Below are 18,265 nucleotides of genomic sequence, written 5' to 3'. Positions count from 1 at the left end.
GTTTTCTACAAAACTGAAGTTTTCATTTTAAAAATGTTTGTTTATTTCTGGCCTTTCTGACTGAAAAATAACCTTCAAAATATGAACAATGCAAGAGTGTTTGGAAGCAGATGTACTAAAGACTTGGAAAGTAACTAGAACAGTAGTTCTCAAACTTTTGTATTGGTGACCACTTTCACATAGCAAGCCTCTGAGTGCGACCTCCCCCCCTTATAAATTAAAAACACTTTTTAAAATATATTTAACGCCATTATAAATGCTGGATGCAAAGTAGGGTTTGGGGGTGGAGGCTGACAGCTCGTGACCCCCCCCATGTAATAACCTTGCAACCTCTGAGGGGTCCTGACCCCCTGTTTGAGAACCCCTGAACTAGAAGCACCAAGAGTAATGCTCAGTGGTGTGTTCATGTTGCTAATTACAACAATTTTTAAATAGCAGTGTTTATTATTATGCTTCTGATAGGCTTAGCTGGATGTTTCTGCTAATCCTGTGTGCTTATCCAGAGATCTTGGATGTACTATCCAGGAAATAAGTTTGCAAGCATAAATTATGCAAAAATTGAATTTTCTTTTACTTTGGGGAGAGAAGAGGAGGGCTTCAGGGGAGTCATATAAATAGGCCACTTTCCTGCACAATTACTAATGCCTGTTTACTAGGAAAGCTTAATTGGAGACTACAGCACCTGCAACAGGCTATATTGAAACCCAGTTGCAACATAACTGACTGACTGGTTGGACAACATCTTTATCTCACTACAGTCATGATGCTGGCTTCAGGAACTTCCACAGTTCCATGCACAACCTGCCAGCCTTAATTCATTGGACTACTATGAGTGGCCAAGGTGTTGCATGATCTAGTGTGTTCCAGTAGCTGGAAGGCGCTCATGCCACTCCTCACATTTGGCTCAAAGGGCAGGTGGTGCAGCAGGGGCCAAATGATTGAAGGGGAAAGGGCAAGAGATGTTGGGAAACCAGTTTGCATTAGTACGTCCCCGGACATATTGCATTGTCAGTTCAGGTCTAACATGTTGTTTGTTATCACATCTAGGTTTTCCAGTCAGGATTGACTTTTCTCTTTTTTTGATGAATATTTGATATTCTCTCCAGAAGTACTGCTTGTATCTTTCTACGTTATTTTCTACCCAGTTTCCGAACCACTCTTGGTCCTGTGTGTTTCTTGGTCCTCAGCAATGTTTGCAACTCTCCTGGTTTAGTATCTGCAAACTTCATTTATAATATTTTTACTCCCTTTTCCAGATTAATGAAGATATTGAGGAAGGGGTAGTGGTTGGAGTTAATTTCATAGACCAGGGGTAAAAGCATCCCATAATGCTATGTGGTATCACTAAGAATGTATGATGGTGTTGTATTGGTAAAGTCACTCAGCACCTATTTTGTTTTCCTTTATCTTGTCTCCCTCAATTTACACACTTTTTGATTCATGGTGGCCCCCTACTATGTGTCTGTACAATAATCGTGCAGAAGTGGCCCCAATCTAGGGTTGCCAACCCTCCCAGTTTTGCCAGGGGTCTCCCGGAATCAGGCCCTATCTTCTGGAGGCTACTGAAGCCAACCCAGGAGATTTTAAGCACTAAAACTCAGGTGGCACAGGGGACTAAGTCAGGTTCCCTGCCACCCCTGGCCCTGTGCCGCTCCCAGAAACAGCCAGCTCATCCCTGCGGCCCTTGTGGAGTGGGACCGGGGGGGGTTGTCTCAGTGCACTGCCCCCACCTCCAGCGCCGACTCCACAGCTCCCATTGGCCGGGAACTGCATCCAATGGGAACTGCAGGGCAGCGCTTGGAGGCGCGGGAGTGTGCGGAGCCCCCTGCCCCTCCCCCACCCCCTGGGGACTGGACATGACGGTCGCTTCTGGGAGCTGCGCAGAGTTAGGGTAGGCAGGGAGCCTCCTTAGCTCCCTGCGCTGCTGCCTGAGGTAAGTACCTCCTGGTTGGCGCCCACACCCCCTCCCGCACCCCAATCCCCTGCTGCAGCTCTGAGCCCCCTCCTGCACCCAAACTCTCTCTTCCAGAGCTTGCACCCCACACACACTCCTGCACCCCAGCCCCAGGTTCAACCTGGAGCCCCCTCCCACACTCCAAACCCTTCGGCCCCAACCCAGAGCCCACACCCCAACCCCCTGCCCCAACCCGGTGAAAGTAACAGAGGGTGGGGGAGAGCAAGCAACAGAGTAAGGGAGATTGAGTGGGCGGGGCCTCAGGACAGGGCAGAGCAGGGGGCGGGGACAAGGGTGTTTGGGTGTGTGTGATTAGACAGTTGGCAACCCTACCCCAATCAGGAACAAGGGGACCCTAGAACTATTACATTAGTTGAGGGACCACCCTATCTCCAAGCAAATGCTTTCTTTACTTAATCTTTTGTGCTTCTCCCACCACCACTGTCCTCTTTTTCTCTGCCTCCTCTCAAGGACTAGTATTGTCTTCTGGTGAGCTGCTGCTTCAGATGTGGCAGGGAGAGAACAGGCTGAGCAGTTTGCTCCCTCTAGACCAGGGGTGGGCAAACTTTTGGCCCTGAGGGCCACACTGGGGTTGCGAAACTGTATGGAGGGCCGGGTAGGGAAGGCTGTGCCTCCCCAGACAGCCTGGCCCCCTCCCACTTCCCCCCCGCTGACTGCCCTCCTCAGAACCCCCAACCCATCCAAGCCCCTGTGCTCCTTGTCCCCTGACCGCCCCCTCCTGCGGTCCCCTGCCCCTAACCACCCCGGGGACCCTACCCCCTATCCAACCCCCCCCGCTTCCTGTCCCCTGACTGCCCCGACCCCTATCCACACCCCTGCCCTCCAACAGGCCCCCCAGGACTCCCACGCCTATCCAACCGCGCCCCCCTCTCCTCGCCCCCTTACTGTGCCACTCACAGCGGCAGGAGCTCACAGCCCCTCCGCCCGGAGCCAACCACGCCACCGCGCCGCCTGGCAGGAGCGGCGGGCCAGAGCACGGGTGGCACAGTGAACTGAGGCTGCGGAGGAGTGGGGACAGCAGGGGATGGGCCAGGGGCTCGAGGGCCGGGCAGGACGGTCCCGCAGTCTGTAGTTTGTCCACATCTCCTATAGACTTTGGCCTTCAGCACTCCTGTGTCTGAACCCTAGAAGAATCATAAGATAGAATATTTAGTTTATCTTCAAAACTGGGCCTAAGACCACAGTCCCCTCTCATGCTGAATTGTATGTAGGCTGGAAGATCAGGCCTATAAGTAAAAATCCCAGGATCACCACAGCCCTGAGATGACATTGTTTATAATGCAGGCCGATCTTGTAGGCCCAGAACCTATCTATAGAAGGGAGCCTCCTGGCAACTTACCCTTATGCAATTGTGAAAGCATTTCACGCCTTAGGTGGGGCACAGGGTTAGTTATTGAAAATAATTTGAATAAGTCTTAGCTTCTAACATGAAGTTCAATGTAATACTAGGTACAAACATGGTAAACCAAAAAAACAGCTTCCAGGCTATTGAGCTGCTTTTAGGAGCTAATGCAGGAGCTGTGAGGGAGGTGTCATAACAGTAGCAGAGGTTGGAAGGACCTCTTTCGCTGGATGCACTTCCCTATCCTACTAAAAAACAGGCTGGTAAATGGAGACAAACTGAACTGCTGCAGGAACAAATAACACTGAGCCACAATTATCTGCAATGCTTGTCCTTGAAAGCATTAAACTTAGACTTTTTTTAGATCAGTGGGTCCAGATAAGTGAATGCCAGTGTTTTAAAAGAGCTGCCTGGACTCAAAAACATTTGCTGGACTGTTAATGTTGATTTTTCAATAAGTGTTGGGAGTACTATGGAAGTTCCAGAAGACTGGAAAAAGTTAATCTTATGCCAATATTTACAAAGGTTAAACGGCATGACTAAGGTAATTTAAGCCTCTCAGCCTGACATCAGTCAATCAGAGAAAAGTATAATATGATCCAGTGGCTGGAAGTTGCAGCTAGACAAATCACACTGGAAATAAAGTGTGAATTTGACTGTGAAGATAAATTACCATTGGAACAATTTACCAAGGGTTGTGGTGGATTCTTCATTACTGATGTCTAAATCAAGATTGATGTTTTCTAAAAGCTATGCTCTAGGAATTATTCAGGGGATGTTTTATGACCTGTGTTGTACAGAAGGTCAGACTCCATGATCACAGTGGTCCCTTCTGGCCTTGGAATCTAAGAAATGATATGCTTGCTTGGTGTAGGCAGATCTGTTGCTGCAATGAACATGATACAGGGCTAGACAGTGTTCTGTGATTAGAAGTTCACTCTCAATGCCTGCTTATCTGGCTATTAAATTATGAACTACTGTTAGCATGAGGAAGAAGTTGGATGAGAATACAGTTGGTTACAAGACTGTATGTGTGAAAATATATTCCCCCTAATTTAACTCTAGTAATCTGGCAAATTTTGTTCAGTCCATAGCATTTATTTTGAGTTTATTCTTAGAAAATTTAGCTTCAAGATTAGCTATAAAACTAAAACAGTTTGTCAAATACTGTTCCTTTATTATACATGTAGGCAGCCTCAACATTTAAGAAGTCCTAAATTAAGAATATTAAAGCCTGTCTCTTTTTTCCTTAGCATTTGACATTCCACACACCAAATTAAGCTCTGGGGGAAGCAAGCACAACTGTAACTGCAGTCTGTGTGAGTAGTGCTCTCTTTTAGTAAGGCTTAATTTGGTCCAATTTTTTCCTCCCCTATTGTCTATGGGGCTGGGTCTGAAGCTTCAACTTCTTGGTTCTGTTAGCTTCTATGATCTCTAACTATTGTTCCCAAGTCATAGAATCATCAGGTTAGAAGGGCCACAAGGGTCACTGAAAAAATCATTTGAAGTCCCTCCAGAAGAGAAACCATGACCTGCTATTTCTAATGACTAAAACAAAAAAAAGTCCAATCCAAAAAGAATCCAAGGCAAATAAATGCAGGAATTTGAAGCAGTCTTTATACAATCTTAGAAGCATAGGACATAGCACTAATTTTGTGGTTAATCTTTAAAGAGTGACTGTTTGGTTCAGAGGTGGTCTCCCTCAGGAAGAATGGGACTAAGCCTATTCTTGTAACTATTGGCAGGAAATTGCGGAGAAGGGAATGAGATCACTCTTAATGTCCAAACAGAAATGTTAATGGTTTTTTAGAAGTGGTGGATCTCTACTGCACAGGCAATTCCTTATAAAAACAAGAATAAGTTAAACTTTGAAAACAGACTTAGCCTTTTAAACTTCTGCTAATCTGCATATTATAGTGAAGTGTTAAAGGTAATTAATAGATACATATTTACCATGCTAAATAGCCGCTGGATGCTTCATAGTCTGTGGATAATTAATCAGATCTTGATTACGTTAGGAAAATAAAAACTCTAAATAAAACTCTTCTGCCATTTTGATCAGTAGTTTTCAAGACTAGAAGGGAAATTTTAGTCTAATCTCCTGCATAACACTGACTGTTACTCACTAATTCCTATATTCAGCCCAATAATTTGTGGATGAACTAGAGCATATATGCTATATTGTTATAATGTCTCTGGACATGTTGTCTCTTCAAGATTGGAAAACCAGTTAAAATGTACTCAAGGGAGAATTCCAAACTTCTCGGTTTAGCTACTTTGAGCCATTTTCCCCCCCCGGAACTGTAGACTTCATATAGAGCAACACAAGTGACTTATTTTCGGGAAGGAAGATGCTGTGTGAAGACTTCAGGCTTCCATTGCATGAACAGAAGAAAATCTCTGTCACCATGTGAAGAAATAAAACAATCGTGTCAAATAATTAAAATGGAAACAAATTATTAACTACTTGTCCTGAATGAAGTACTTTTAAATACATAGTGTATAAAAGAATTCCATAAGTGTTTATAATCCTGGAAAAGGTCCTGGCCTATAAATTGCTTTCTGTCCTAATTATGCTGTTCTCAGTTATTATGAGATATAGGTCAAAGCACAGCCCTTGTGAGGAATCAGTTTTTAAACAAAAATGCTCTTATGGTTTTCTGAGCTGTAGCTCACGAAAGCTTATGCTCAAATAAATTTGTTAGTCTCTAAGGTGCCACAAGTCCTCCTTTTCTTTTTGCGAATACAGACTAACACGGCTGTTACTCTGAAACCTTTCTGTGTTCTGTCCCCCTTACCTCTTTAAATATGTTAATACTTACATATTATTTTAATTGGAGCACTTCATTAGTTGTGTTGGTATGAATTCATCTTTTGCATAATGTCTTCTGCAATGTCACAAAAAAATGTATCAGAACTGTTGGATTCTCATCTTTCTGTTACTCACTTGTGTGACTGTAGGCAAATTGCCCGCTCTCCCTTATCTTTCTGTAGAAGGGATATAAAAATTCACGGGCATTGTATGAGGCATAATTTATGTTTCAGAATGCTGTATAAGTGCTGAGTATTATGATTGCTGGAATAACATGTATTAATAAAGTTTTTAAAATCTTGTATATAATAAGCCATCCAAAAAATGTTTGCGGATGGATCAGTGAGACTGCGCTTTTGTATAGAAGATAACATGGGGTTAGGAGGCCCTTTGCTCTATGAAATTAGAAAGTGATGAGCCAGTCTCTTTGACTTATATAACTACAAAACAGATTGCTGAAAATAATGCAGCCCTCTCTCTCTCATTCATCATACTAATCAGCTCTGGAACAGAGTAGGCCATTTGGTTTTTGACACTAAAAAAGGTTAGTCTTCAAGGCTGAGAAAGTGACAGGACTAAAATTGTGGTATGTCCAGAGGATGACATAACTATACATCTATTCAGGGCAGATCATCCTATGCTATTAATTTCTGTTGCCAGTAGAATCAGGTATGAATTTGCTGGGCTTTATATAAAGATTTTTCTAAACGTGATAAACTGAAAGAGAGAGAGGAATTTTTAGGCCCGTTACTGAAACTAAAATGTTGATGATGGCGTTTGCCTGTGTTTGGTGTGAAGTGGTAGGCTTGTGTTTCAGAAATAGCTTCTAGTTATGGTAATTGTACCAGCTGGTCTCTGTAAAGCTGTGACTATCAGCCCAAGAAAAAAATGAAACATGACCTCAGAGGGATGGTAGTGGCATTTTTCCATATTTGTGTACTACCAAACAACGTGACAACTGATAAGCAGCAAGAGCAGCTTTTCAGAAACATTCACTTTAGCCATGTTAAGAGAGATGATCAGTCATAAAAATAAACTTTGACAGTGTAAATTTAAACAATATAAGTTTGGGTCCAGGAGAAGAAGAGTAACACATAATCTTGGAATTAATCTTATTTCTCTCCAAGTGATGTTCCGGTGGGCTAATAAAATACTTGACTGAATGCTTTACTGTTAGGCAGGGATAGGAGAAATACAGACGTACAAAAATACAGGGATAGGAAAAATAAACACCACTTCTCCTAGATCAGCAGTTCTCAAACTTTTGTACTGGTGACCTCTTTAACATAAAAAGAACAGGAGTACTTGTGGCACCTTAGAGGCTAACAAATTTATTTGAGCATAAGCTTTCGTGAGCTACAGCTCACTTCATCGGATGCATTCAGTGGAAAATACAGTTGGGAGATTTATATACATAGAGAACATGAAACAATGGGTGTGACCATACATTAGTCTCTAAGGTGCCACAAGTACTCCTTTTCTTTTTGCGAATACAAACTAACACGGCTGCTACTCTGAACCCTTTAACATAGAAAGTCTCTGAGTGTGACCCCCCCCCCATAAATTAAAAACATTTTTTTATATATTTAACCCCACTATAAATGCTGTTTGGCATAGAGGCTGACAGCTCGCGATCCCCCATGTAATAACTTTGCGACCCCCTGAGGGGTTCAGACCCCCAGTTTGAGAACCCCTGTCCTAGATCTGATTTGAGACAGAAAAAGGCTAGCTGTCCTTTATAGTATGTAGTAGTTATTGGGCCCCAGCAAAAGACAGGGGAGGGAAAAGAAACCACTCTCTACCTCTTGCTTGCTGCTGTAACTGGCCCCTCACACTTGGGCCAAACATGAAGCTCTTACTCTCTACTCTTGCTGAGTGCCAAGTGGAGGTAGGCAGGGGAAAACAGAAAAGGACTTATCACCCCCAAATCTGGCACATACATCCTAGCAGCAGCCAGCGGGCCCACTACGGCCAGTCCTGAGCCAGCATTCCTAGCAGCCAGCTCAATGGAGAAATTGATGTTTTTACTGGAACTGATTCTGAAATCTTGTACTTACAAGCACCAGTTCATATTGCAAACTCACTCTCACTTTATGCTTCAAAAGTTGATTTAAATAGTTCAATCCAGAATGGATAATGTGAACCTGATGTCAACAATATCTTCTTATTTTAGCCTCAGCGGGCCGAAAAAGATAAGAAAATGCAACTGAACAACTACTTACTCGCAAGAATATATCTGGAAAAAATAAAATTAATTTGTCATTCACATACAATTGCATGTGGTTAGCTGAATTAAATTAGATTTACAATGGAATTACCATTATAATTGTACTCATCATTAATTCGGGGACAACTCCCTCCCTTAAAAATATAGATCCCTGTTTTCCATTATTAATGGGACACTTTGGATACACTTCTGAAGTGAATTATGTATCTAATTCTGCCTGCAGGTAGTAATTCTGTCAGAAGTGGTCAGTTGATGAAGTTACTCACTTGCCCATGCTTAGCATAAAATAGTGCTTTTCACTCGATGAACTGAGTCGCTGCTGCATGGTATTTACACACCAGAACAGAATTAGAAAATGTCATAATTCTGTTCCCTGAACACAGAGATGGAGATCTTGTTTATTCTTTGAGTGCTTTAGATCATTGTGACAAGATATAAAACACTATGTGGTACTGAGTATTATAAAATCCAATTATCTGAAATTCATTTCCTGTTGATCTCTGTTAAATAACAGCAAAGACTTTGTTCCTGAGTTTAGTCCTGCAGAATTTGAGTACTCTCAAGTTAACATGCCTTGTCATGTGACTGGAAATCTTGAGCTACACTATGACCAAGAATGAAAGGAACATAATTGTCCAATACTGAAAACAGACCTTTTCTTGAAAACAAGAGCAACATTTGATAAGAATTCCTCCCAAAGGGAAGCAATCCTAGGCTGATCCTCTGTCAGACACAGGATACTGGGTTAGATGGACCATGGCCTGACCTGATATGGCTGTTCTTGTGATTGTGGGAAGTTTTGTTTGTTTTTTAAACAAAGCACTACACGTAAGGAAAACATTGCTTGAGCTAGGTGAATGGGTTGGGTTGAGATTGGGGCTCTTCCTCTCAAGCACACAAACCAAGTGTACCTTTTTGTTGCTTCACTAGGACAGTTGTGCTCTTACATTATTATTCAAATCTCAACTCAGCTGAAGGTATAGCAGCCTCATCCCCAATTCTATAAGCACTGAGCTTCTGTGGAAGCAATATATGTGCAATCTGTTCCTACTTGGAGCTGTGGTGTCATGTGAGTCTGGTAGATGGAAAGGTTTGCATTGCTGGCAGGTTATGTCTCCAGTGCCACGGGGGAAGAGTCTTATCTTTTGAGCAGCCTAGCCTTGCACTGCTGGCAGGAGCTGGTTTTAGGGTGACCAGACAGCAAGTGTGAAAAATCGGGACACGGGGTGGGGGATAATAGGAGCATATGTAAGAAAAAGCCCCAAATATCGGGACAGTCCCTATAAAATCAGGACATCTGGTCACCCTAGCTGGTTTCTTCCCTGTCTCTTTTCCATGCAGCAGAAACTATGCTGTTTCATCCATTCCTCTGTTGTTGCCTGCATGTCTCTCTCAAGTGTGTTAGATAGGGGAACATGCAGTTGTTACCACCATTTATGAGTTTGAGAGGCACGGGAAAGGCTCCTGGCAGTCAGCCCAGGGCTAGGCAAGGTGTGATCCACAGTTTTTCCCCCATTCTTCCTGCAGCCCTGATAAAATAGCCTCTTGGCTTAGCAGCAACATTCCTTCCTCAATCTGTTTTCCCTTTCCCCTCAGAAATATTTCCCCTAGAAAAAGTGGTAGCACATTGATGTTTTTTCCCCCAGTCTTCCCACATCTGATGTGTTGGGTCCTTGTAGGAGAAGACAATGGTGGTGAAACTTTTGTTTATTCCCTGGATGTGACTCATGATGCATTTCATTTAAGCAGCACCTCTACCCAACCTTAGCCTTCAACCATAAAATGAAGATAGAAGGAGAAAAAGAGAAATCTTGGGCTTAAAAAATTAATACCCTTTTGTTGCCAAGGACTTTGAGTAGCTGAAAGTGTAGTGGGCACGGGGCGGGGAAGAGGGGCAAATAGGTCATTCACATCTTTAACTGTTGTTAGTGAACAGGAACCTCCTTACGAATAATAGTGAAAAGTTATTGTAGCACTTGAACCAGATTTCAGCAAATTTAGGTAAGGCAATGCAACTAGGAAAGCTTCCAGATTCTACAGTCATACTGTAAATCTGGAGGGAAACTTTTGCTGTTAAGAATTTCTGAAGGCCTGTTTGTTGTTTGGTCAAAAAGTGCCATTTGGTTAAATTTACAATTTATTAAATAAATATACAGAGTAGGTTTATGGGGTTATAGCATAGGGGGTATTCTTAGATTATAACCATATTAACTGTGGACCTAGGAGTGAAAAGGATTAAAAAGAGCCAACTGAGTCATTTTTCTCAAATCTTTTTTTTTTTTAAAGGTATGCAGTTTGCATTACTTCATGAATGTACCGTATTGTGTGTTTGTTTAAATATTTGGCTTCTTTAAATCTATACCTTGACACTAAGGTAAACTATGTTCAGCATTCTCTAATAATTTCACCTTCTGATTTATTTATTTTTGTTAACAATGTCATATTATTAATTACTTGATTTTATTGATTATTTTCATGAGCACCCTTTACTTTTAAAGCAGAAGCTGAGGCGAAATGTGAACTTACTTGAGAAGCTGGTTATGCAGGAGACTTTGTCATGTCTGGTAGTGAACCTCTATCCAGGGAATGAGGGTTATTCGCTGATGCTCAGGGGAAAAAATGGATCAGGTAATATTCTTGCTGCTTAACTCTTTTCATCTTCAAAGTGCTTTACAAACGCTAGTTAGTCAATATGAGCCATGCTGGCTGCTTGCATTTGGTACTTGTTTCTGTTCTAAATATCAGAGGGGTAGCCATGTTAGTCTGTATCCATAAAGCATTCTGTTCTAAAGCAATCTTCTGTACAATTCTGTTCTTGAACTAAAAATGTCCAAACACCTGATCATGGATGATGCTAATATAAGCATAGGAATAAACTCTAAATTAGCAAGCTTTAGCCCTCTGAATAGTCCTTAATTTGGTATATAACATTTATTTATCCAGAGACAAATTCATCCCTTTTCAGGGGTGTTTGGCCTCTACTACTTAAATCCAGCCTGTCCCAGTCCTTCATCCCCTGCCAGTCTTCTTGTCCCAGTCTTTCCAAGTCTCTTTGCCTAGCCAGGCCCACTCTCCCTGTTCAAGTTCTAGTCTTCTCCAAGGTCCGTTGCCCAGGCAGTTTCAGTCTCTGCTGCCCCCAGCTCCTCCTCCCGTCTCAGGCACTTTCCTCTCTGTGTTCCTCATCCTAATCTTCCTTCCTCCTCTGGGTTGCTTGTCCCAGTCTATTCCCTCCACTACTCCACACACTCAGGTCCAATTCATCCCCTCTGCACTCAAGTTAAGTTGCTTCCTACATGCTCCCTGAATCCCAGCTGGGCGAGCATTGGGGGAACTGGAAAGACAGTTGTCCTGCTCTCTGTTCTGTGCTGGGTGCTGTGATGGCCCACAGCAGCTGGGTGCAGCAATGGCAGGGGAAGATCTTCTCAGCTCATGTAGCCCTGGGCTGGAACAGGCCCAGTCAAGATGGACTCTTCAGAGCATTTAGCTGCCAAATTTTACTAAGTCTCTATTAAGTATGTGTGAACTTAATTTTTTTTCAAAGTTTTATAACTTAACCAGATTTGGGAACTTTTCCAGGGGAACAGCAAAAAGCAATGCTCCTGCCAAACTTCAAGTCCCTGCTCCAAAGCACAGAGGCACTAGAGATTCTCAGCGAAACAGTTATAAGAATTTTTTTTAACCTGGCAAAACAACAAATTTTCCCTTAATCTCATTTTTTCCCTAATCTCACTGAGCCATTTAAAAAAAAAAAAAACTTTCGAGGAAAATTCAGCCTTAAGCAGACACAAAACATAGGAAATTTCAGCCCATGTGGTTCAATTTGGTAAAATTATAAGCAGCTAAAAAGAGGGTCTTAAAATGGGAAATGTCAGGTAACCTTAATTGTAGGTGGTACTATCAACTGTGTTTATAATTAAGGAGGAACGTTTTCAAAAGTGACTAGTGATTTTATGTGCCCAATTTGAGACACCTAAAATGTCCTGATTTTCAAAGGGGTGGCTCTCAACATTTCATGACAATCAAGCCCTTTTAAGTTTTATCAGGTAAAACTCAGGTACCCAAAATCACTAGTCACTTCTGAAAATATAAGCCTAATTAAAACTGTTTTGTACCTTTTAGCCAGGAACAGGAACTTCAGAATATTAATCATATTGTAGAGCATCCTTTGGGAAAACAAGATATTTAAATAAAAATTTCTACAGTAAAATATAATCATAGAATCATAGACTTTAAGGTCAGAAGGGACCATTATGATGGTCTAGTCTGACCTCCTGCACAATGCAGGCCACAGAATCTCACCCACCCACTCCTGTAACAAACCCCTATCCTATGTCTGAGCTACTGAAGTCCTTAAAGCATGGTTTAAAGACTTCAAGGTGAAGAGAATCCTCCAGCAAGTGACCCACGCCCCAATCTGCAGAGGAAGGCGAAAAACCCTCAGGGCCTCTGCCAATGTGCCCTGGAGGAAAATTCCTTCCCGACCCCAAATATGGCAATCAGCTAAACCCTGAGCATTTCGGCAAGACTCACCAGCCAGACACCCAGGAAAGAATTCTCTGTAGTAACTCAGATCCCACTCCATCTAACATCCCATCACAGGCCATTGGGCATGTTTACAGCTAATAGTCAAAGATCAGTTAATTGTCAAAATTAGGCTATCCCATCATACCATCCCCTCCATAAACTTATCAAGCTTAGTCCTGAAGCCAGATATGTCTTTTTCCCCCACTGCTCCCCGTGGAAGGCTGTTCCAGAACTTCATTCCTCTGATGGTTAGAAACCTTCGTCTAATTTCAAGTCTATACTTCCTGATGGCCAGTTTATATCCATTTGTTCTTGTGTCCACATTGGTACTGATCTTAAATAATTCCTCTCCCTCCCTAGTATTTATCCCTCTGATATATTTATAGAGAGCAATCCTATCTCCCCTCAGCCTTCTTTTGGTTAGGCTAAACAAGCCAAGCTCTTTGAGTCTCTTTTCATAAGACAGGTTTTCCATTCCTCAGATCATCCTAGTAGTCCTTCTCTGTACCTGTTCCAGTTTAAATTCATCTTTCTTAAACATGGGAGACCAGAACTGCACACAGTATTCCAGATGAGGTCTCCCCAGTGCCTTGTATAACGGTACTAACACCTCCTTATCTATACTGGAAATACCTTGCCTGATGCATCTCAAGACTAAATTAGTTTTTTTCACGGCCATATCACATTGGTGGCTCATAGTCATCCTGTGAGCCAACAATACTCTGAGGTCTTTCTCCTCCTCTATTACTTCCAAGTGATGCGTCCCCAGCTTATAACAAAAATTCTTGTTATTAATCCCTAAATGCATGACCTTGCACTTTTCACTCTTAAATTTCATCCTATTAGTATTACTCCAGTTCACAAGGTCATCCAGATCTTCCTGTATGATATCCCAGTCTTTCTCTGTATTGGCAATACCTTCCAGCTTTGTGTCATCTGCAGACTTTATTAGCACATTCCCACTTTTTGTGCCAAGGTCAGTAATAAAATGATTAAATAAGATTGGTCCCAAAACCGATCCCTGAGGAACTCCACTAGTAACCTCCTTCCAGCCTGACAGTTCACCTTTCAGTATGACCCATTGTAGTCTCCCCTTTAACCAGTTCATTGTCCACCTTTCAGTTTTCATGTTGATCTCCATCTTTTCCAATTTCGCTAATAATTTCCCATGTGGAACCGTATCAAATGCCTTACTGAAATTGAGGTAAATTAGATCTACTGCATTTCCTTTGTCTAAAAAATGTGTTACCTTCTCAAAGAAGGAAATCAGGTTGGTTTGGCACGATCTACCTTTTGTAAAACCATGTTGTATTTTGTCCCAATTATCATTGACCTCAATGTCCTTAACTACTTTCTCCTTCAAAATTTTTCCAAGACCTTGCATACTACAGATGTCAAACTAACAGGCCTGTAGTTACCCGGATCACTTTTTTTCCCTTTCTTAAAACTAGGAACTATGTTAGCAATTCTCCAGTCATATGGTACAACCACTGAGTTTACAGATTCATTAAAAATTCTTGCTAATGGGCTCGCAATTTCATGTGCCAGTTCCTTTAATATTCTTGGATGAAGATTATCTGGGCCCCCCGATTTAGTCCCATTACGCTGTTACCTCGGATGTGGTAATATCTACCTCCATATCCTCATTCCCATTTGTCATCCTACCATTATCCCTAACCTCCTCATTAACCTCATTAAAGACTGAGACAAAGTATTTGTTTAGATATTGGGCCATGCCTAGGTTATCTTTCACTTCCACTCCATCCTCAGTGTTTAGCGGTCCCACTTCTTTCTTTCTTTCTTTTCTTCTTATTTATATGGCTATAGAACTTTTTACTGTTGGTTTTAATTCCCTTTGCAAGGGCCAACTCTACATGGCTTTTGGCCTTTCTCACTTTATCCCTACATGTTCTGACCTCAATAAGGTAGCTTTCCTTGCTGATCCCTCCCTCTTCCACTCCTTGTAGGCTTTCTGCTTTTTCTTAATCACCTCTCTGAGATGAAAGAATAGACAATTTTTAGGTGATTTCTTAAAAAATAAATTAGCAATTTCTTTAATACATTGTGTTACTTCTGTCACCCAGTTCAAGGCAAATATCAGGTGAGACAGATTTGGAACGCAGCATTCTGCACTTCCTACAACAAACAGGAAATTTAGTTTGTCCATATAGGCACTATGTTATTGTTGAAACATGTAGCCCTCAATCCTGCAAACACTTATGTACATACTTAACTTTCAGTAGTGAGTAGTCTCATTGAAGCCAATGGGATTACTTATGTGCTTGAAGTTAAGCAAGTGCATAAGTGTTTGCAGGATCAGGGATGAATACTTTAGGGTTGTTTGCACTACTTTGTTTGTTTTTTAATCGTTTCTATCATTTATTGCTGAATTAGTTCTACTTGCTGATACTGAAAGAGACAGATTTCCTGTCTCCCTGTAGTTTAGGTTTACAGAGAACTCATTTGGTGGCCAAATTCTGCTCTTATAGAGATAAATAAGAGTTTTGCCATTTACTACCATGAGAGCTGGATAAAGCCAATATTAAATGGCTTGGAAATATAGTCAAAAGCATGAAAATGGATATTATGCAAAGAACATTGGGATTTGGGATAGTTTTCAACAGCCCCACTTTTTCTTTTTAACATGCTTATATTTAGCATTTTACTTCTGAAGCTGTAGTGGGAAGAAATAGATAAGGCATTGCATTATTTGTTTGAATTCAGATTCTGAGACCATTCGACTGCCTTATGAGGAAGGTGAACTCCTTGAATATTTGGATGCAGAGGAGCTGCCACCTATTTTGGTGGATCTTTTAGAAAAATCTCAGGTAAGAAAGTCTTTACAATGAAGGGTTATTCTTTTAATCAGTCTCTGATCAGGTGAAGGGCTCGGTGCACCTGCAATGAGCATTTTGAAGCATCAGGGTCATAATTCTTTTAGTGTCCAAAATAAAATATCTTGTTAGCATCCAAAACAAATGAATTCATGCACATTTTTTGCCATGGTTTAGTCTAACATGACAAACCCCTATGGCTGTTATGCACCAGAAAAGTGCACTGTAGTGAAATGTTTGAGATTGGAATTTCATAAATGTAGGTAGTCACGTTTTCTGTCTTAATGTTAATATGCTCTTTTGGAGCTTGGGTGTTGGACCTGTCTGGGTGTGTACTAAGGATCACTACACTTGACAATGCCTAGCGGTTTAGAACTCTGTACTGGTTTAGCCATCGTAATAATAAGCACAGCACCAAGGACCACATTATGCAAGCAGAAACAACTGTACAACTCCCACTGACCTCGGCAGAAATGACACCATCCTGTGCTGGGGATGAATTTGGTTTTATGTCTGGATGGGGTATATATATTTATAGAGTGAAAACATAACAGGAGTTCACAATGAGCTATAAGAGCATTGCATCAGTGGCCAAAAGAATAAATTACAATGGTGGGTCCTGAGATAATTATATAATACATATATTTAGAGAAATATTTTTGTTTGTTTCAAACAGGTTAATATTTTTCATTGTGGGTGTGTCATAGCAGAAATACGTGACTATAGGCAGTCTGGTAACATGAAATCTCCAACATACCAAAGCAAGCATGTTCTTCTGCGTCCAACAATGCAGGTAAGAGGTACATCAAATTAAATGGTTTAAACTACCCTGAGTGGGATCCCCCTTTTCTCACTCTTTAAGATAAATGTCATAATAGAAATTAGCCATCACTTTTAAATATTTTATATAATTTATATACAAATATATTACAATTATATTATCATATTTATTTGAAAAGTAACCAAAAATTTGCCTATTTTTCCAGACTTTAGTTTGTGATGTGCATTCTCTAACAAGTGACAACCACAAATGGACACAGGTGAGTTTCCATGTAAATTTAAACCTTACAGTGATATAAAGGATGGAACAAAGCAGTTTTGCTAATTATATTAAACTGACATTGTACAGACCTTTGGGTTATTTTAGGGTGATTGAGAGTCTGTTTAATGATCTAGAGATGTGCCAAATTAGCTCACTAGCAGTCTGATCTTGCGAGATGCTGAGCACCCTCAACTCACACAGAAGACAATATGTGTTGAAGATGCTTAGCACTTAATCTTTGATTATAGAGGATGACAAAATTAGAGATAGTCTAACTAGTCTACCCTCCTCACCCTCCATCATCTTCATCATGTAGGCCCAGGTTGGCATCTGAAGAAGGACTCTATTACACTATACTGTTCTCCTGTGTAGAAGCACCTTCCCACTGGTACTGATAGCAGAGTGAAACTAGGATTATGCAATTCTAGTTGGTTTAATACAACAGAAGTTACTAGTGGCAAAATACATCTGCAGAGAAGCACAGGCAATTCAAGTTCTTTGCCACAACCAGTATCTGTTGTCTCATATATATCAGTTGTGGTAAAATAGAAACTCTGCCTCCTCATCAAGATACATCATTGACAAACACACTGCTGATTTGCTTATTGCTTGTAGTGTGTGTGTGTGTGTGTGTGTGTGTGTGTGTAAACATTTACTTCTCAGTATTCATCCTTTTTTTCTGTAAAAAAATCTAGAAGGTCCTCAACCTACAATAGAGCATAATGATTTCATGATTCCTAAACAATAAATATTATATTTTCCTGGGTTAACAATCCAAAACAAAGTTATCAAATTGTGCGTGCATGTGCGCGCATATGTATACACACAGTCAGATACCATGATGATTCGCATGAAATAAAAGCCTATATAGATATACAAAACTTCCACGTTTTTTTACATAATTAAAATTTGCATATATTATAGGAAGACAAACTTCTACTTGAGAGCCAACTTATCTTGGCTACAGCAGAGCCTTTGTGTCTTGATCCTTCAATAGCCGTAACCTGCACAGCAAACAGACTCCTCTATAACAAGCAGAAGATGAATACTCGCCCAATGAAACGGTAATAATTAGTCTGTGATATGTCAGGACATATATAAACCTGTTTAGAATTTTACAGATCACTTTAAAGAAAAAATAAGAAAAATCATTCACTAACATGTATGTTCATGACCAGTGACTAAATAAATTTAAATTAAACAAGCTTTGAAACTCTTTGGAAATTTTTATTTTATTTTTAATACATTAAAGTTTTAAGAAGGACTCTTGGGAAAAATATTTTTAAGGAAAGTCAAAAGTTTGTCTTATAACAGTAACAGTTATTACTTGTAATCTGAATCTTGTTAAGTACTTGTTCTGTGTAATGCTTTTGCAATCTCTTCCAAATAGGAAATGCTCTAAGGCCTATTAAGCCATGGATTATTCTAAATTGCAGCTGGTAGTATATTAAGTGTATATGTAATGTGTATACATATAATATATGCACATGGATTATTTTCTTACAATGC

The 18,265-nt window shown here is 40.8% G+C and overlaps 1 protein-coding gene across 50 annotated transcripts in view; it reads left to right on the top strand.

Moving 5' to 3' along the window:
- The window catches only part of SUPT20H (SPT20 homolog, SAGA complex component), a 63,101-nt gene that overhangs the window by 16,340 nt on the left and 28,496 nt on the right, over positions 1-18,265 (top strand). For 29 of the 50 annotated variants that reach the window (XR_006286542.1, XR_005224332.2, XR_006286544.1 and 26 more), the window contains 5 exons: positions 10,855-10,984; positions 15,605-15,708; positions 16,391-16,507; positions 16,701-16,754; positions 17,681-17,820. Coding sequence is in view for 43 of the 50 variants with exons in the window: in XM_037892615.2 (XP_037748543.1) it covers positions 10,855-10,984; positions 15,605-15,708; positions 16,391-16,507; positions 16,701-16,754; positions 17,681-17,820 (545 nt within the window). In the remaining 7 variants the exon portion in view is untranslated. The remainder of the gene's footprint in view (positions 1-10,854; positions 10,985-15,604; positions 15,709-16,390; positions 16,508-16,700; positions 16,755-17,680; positions 17,821-18,265) is intronic. The other 21 variants (XM_037892576.2, XM_043532108.1, XM_043532136.1 and 18 more) reach the window with 2 other exon arrangements.

This window comes from Chelonia mydas, chromosome 1 (genome assembly GCF_015237465.2).
Source record: "Chelonia mydas isolate rCheMyd1 chromosome 1, rCheMyd1.pri.v2, whole genome shotgun sequence".
NCBI classification, from domain to species: domain Eukaryota; kingdom Metazoa; phylum Chordata; order Testudines; family Cheloniidae; genus Chelonia; species Chelonia mydas.
This window is presented reverse-complemented; position numbering and strand designations above follow the sequence as displayed.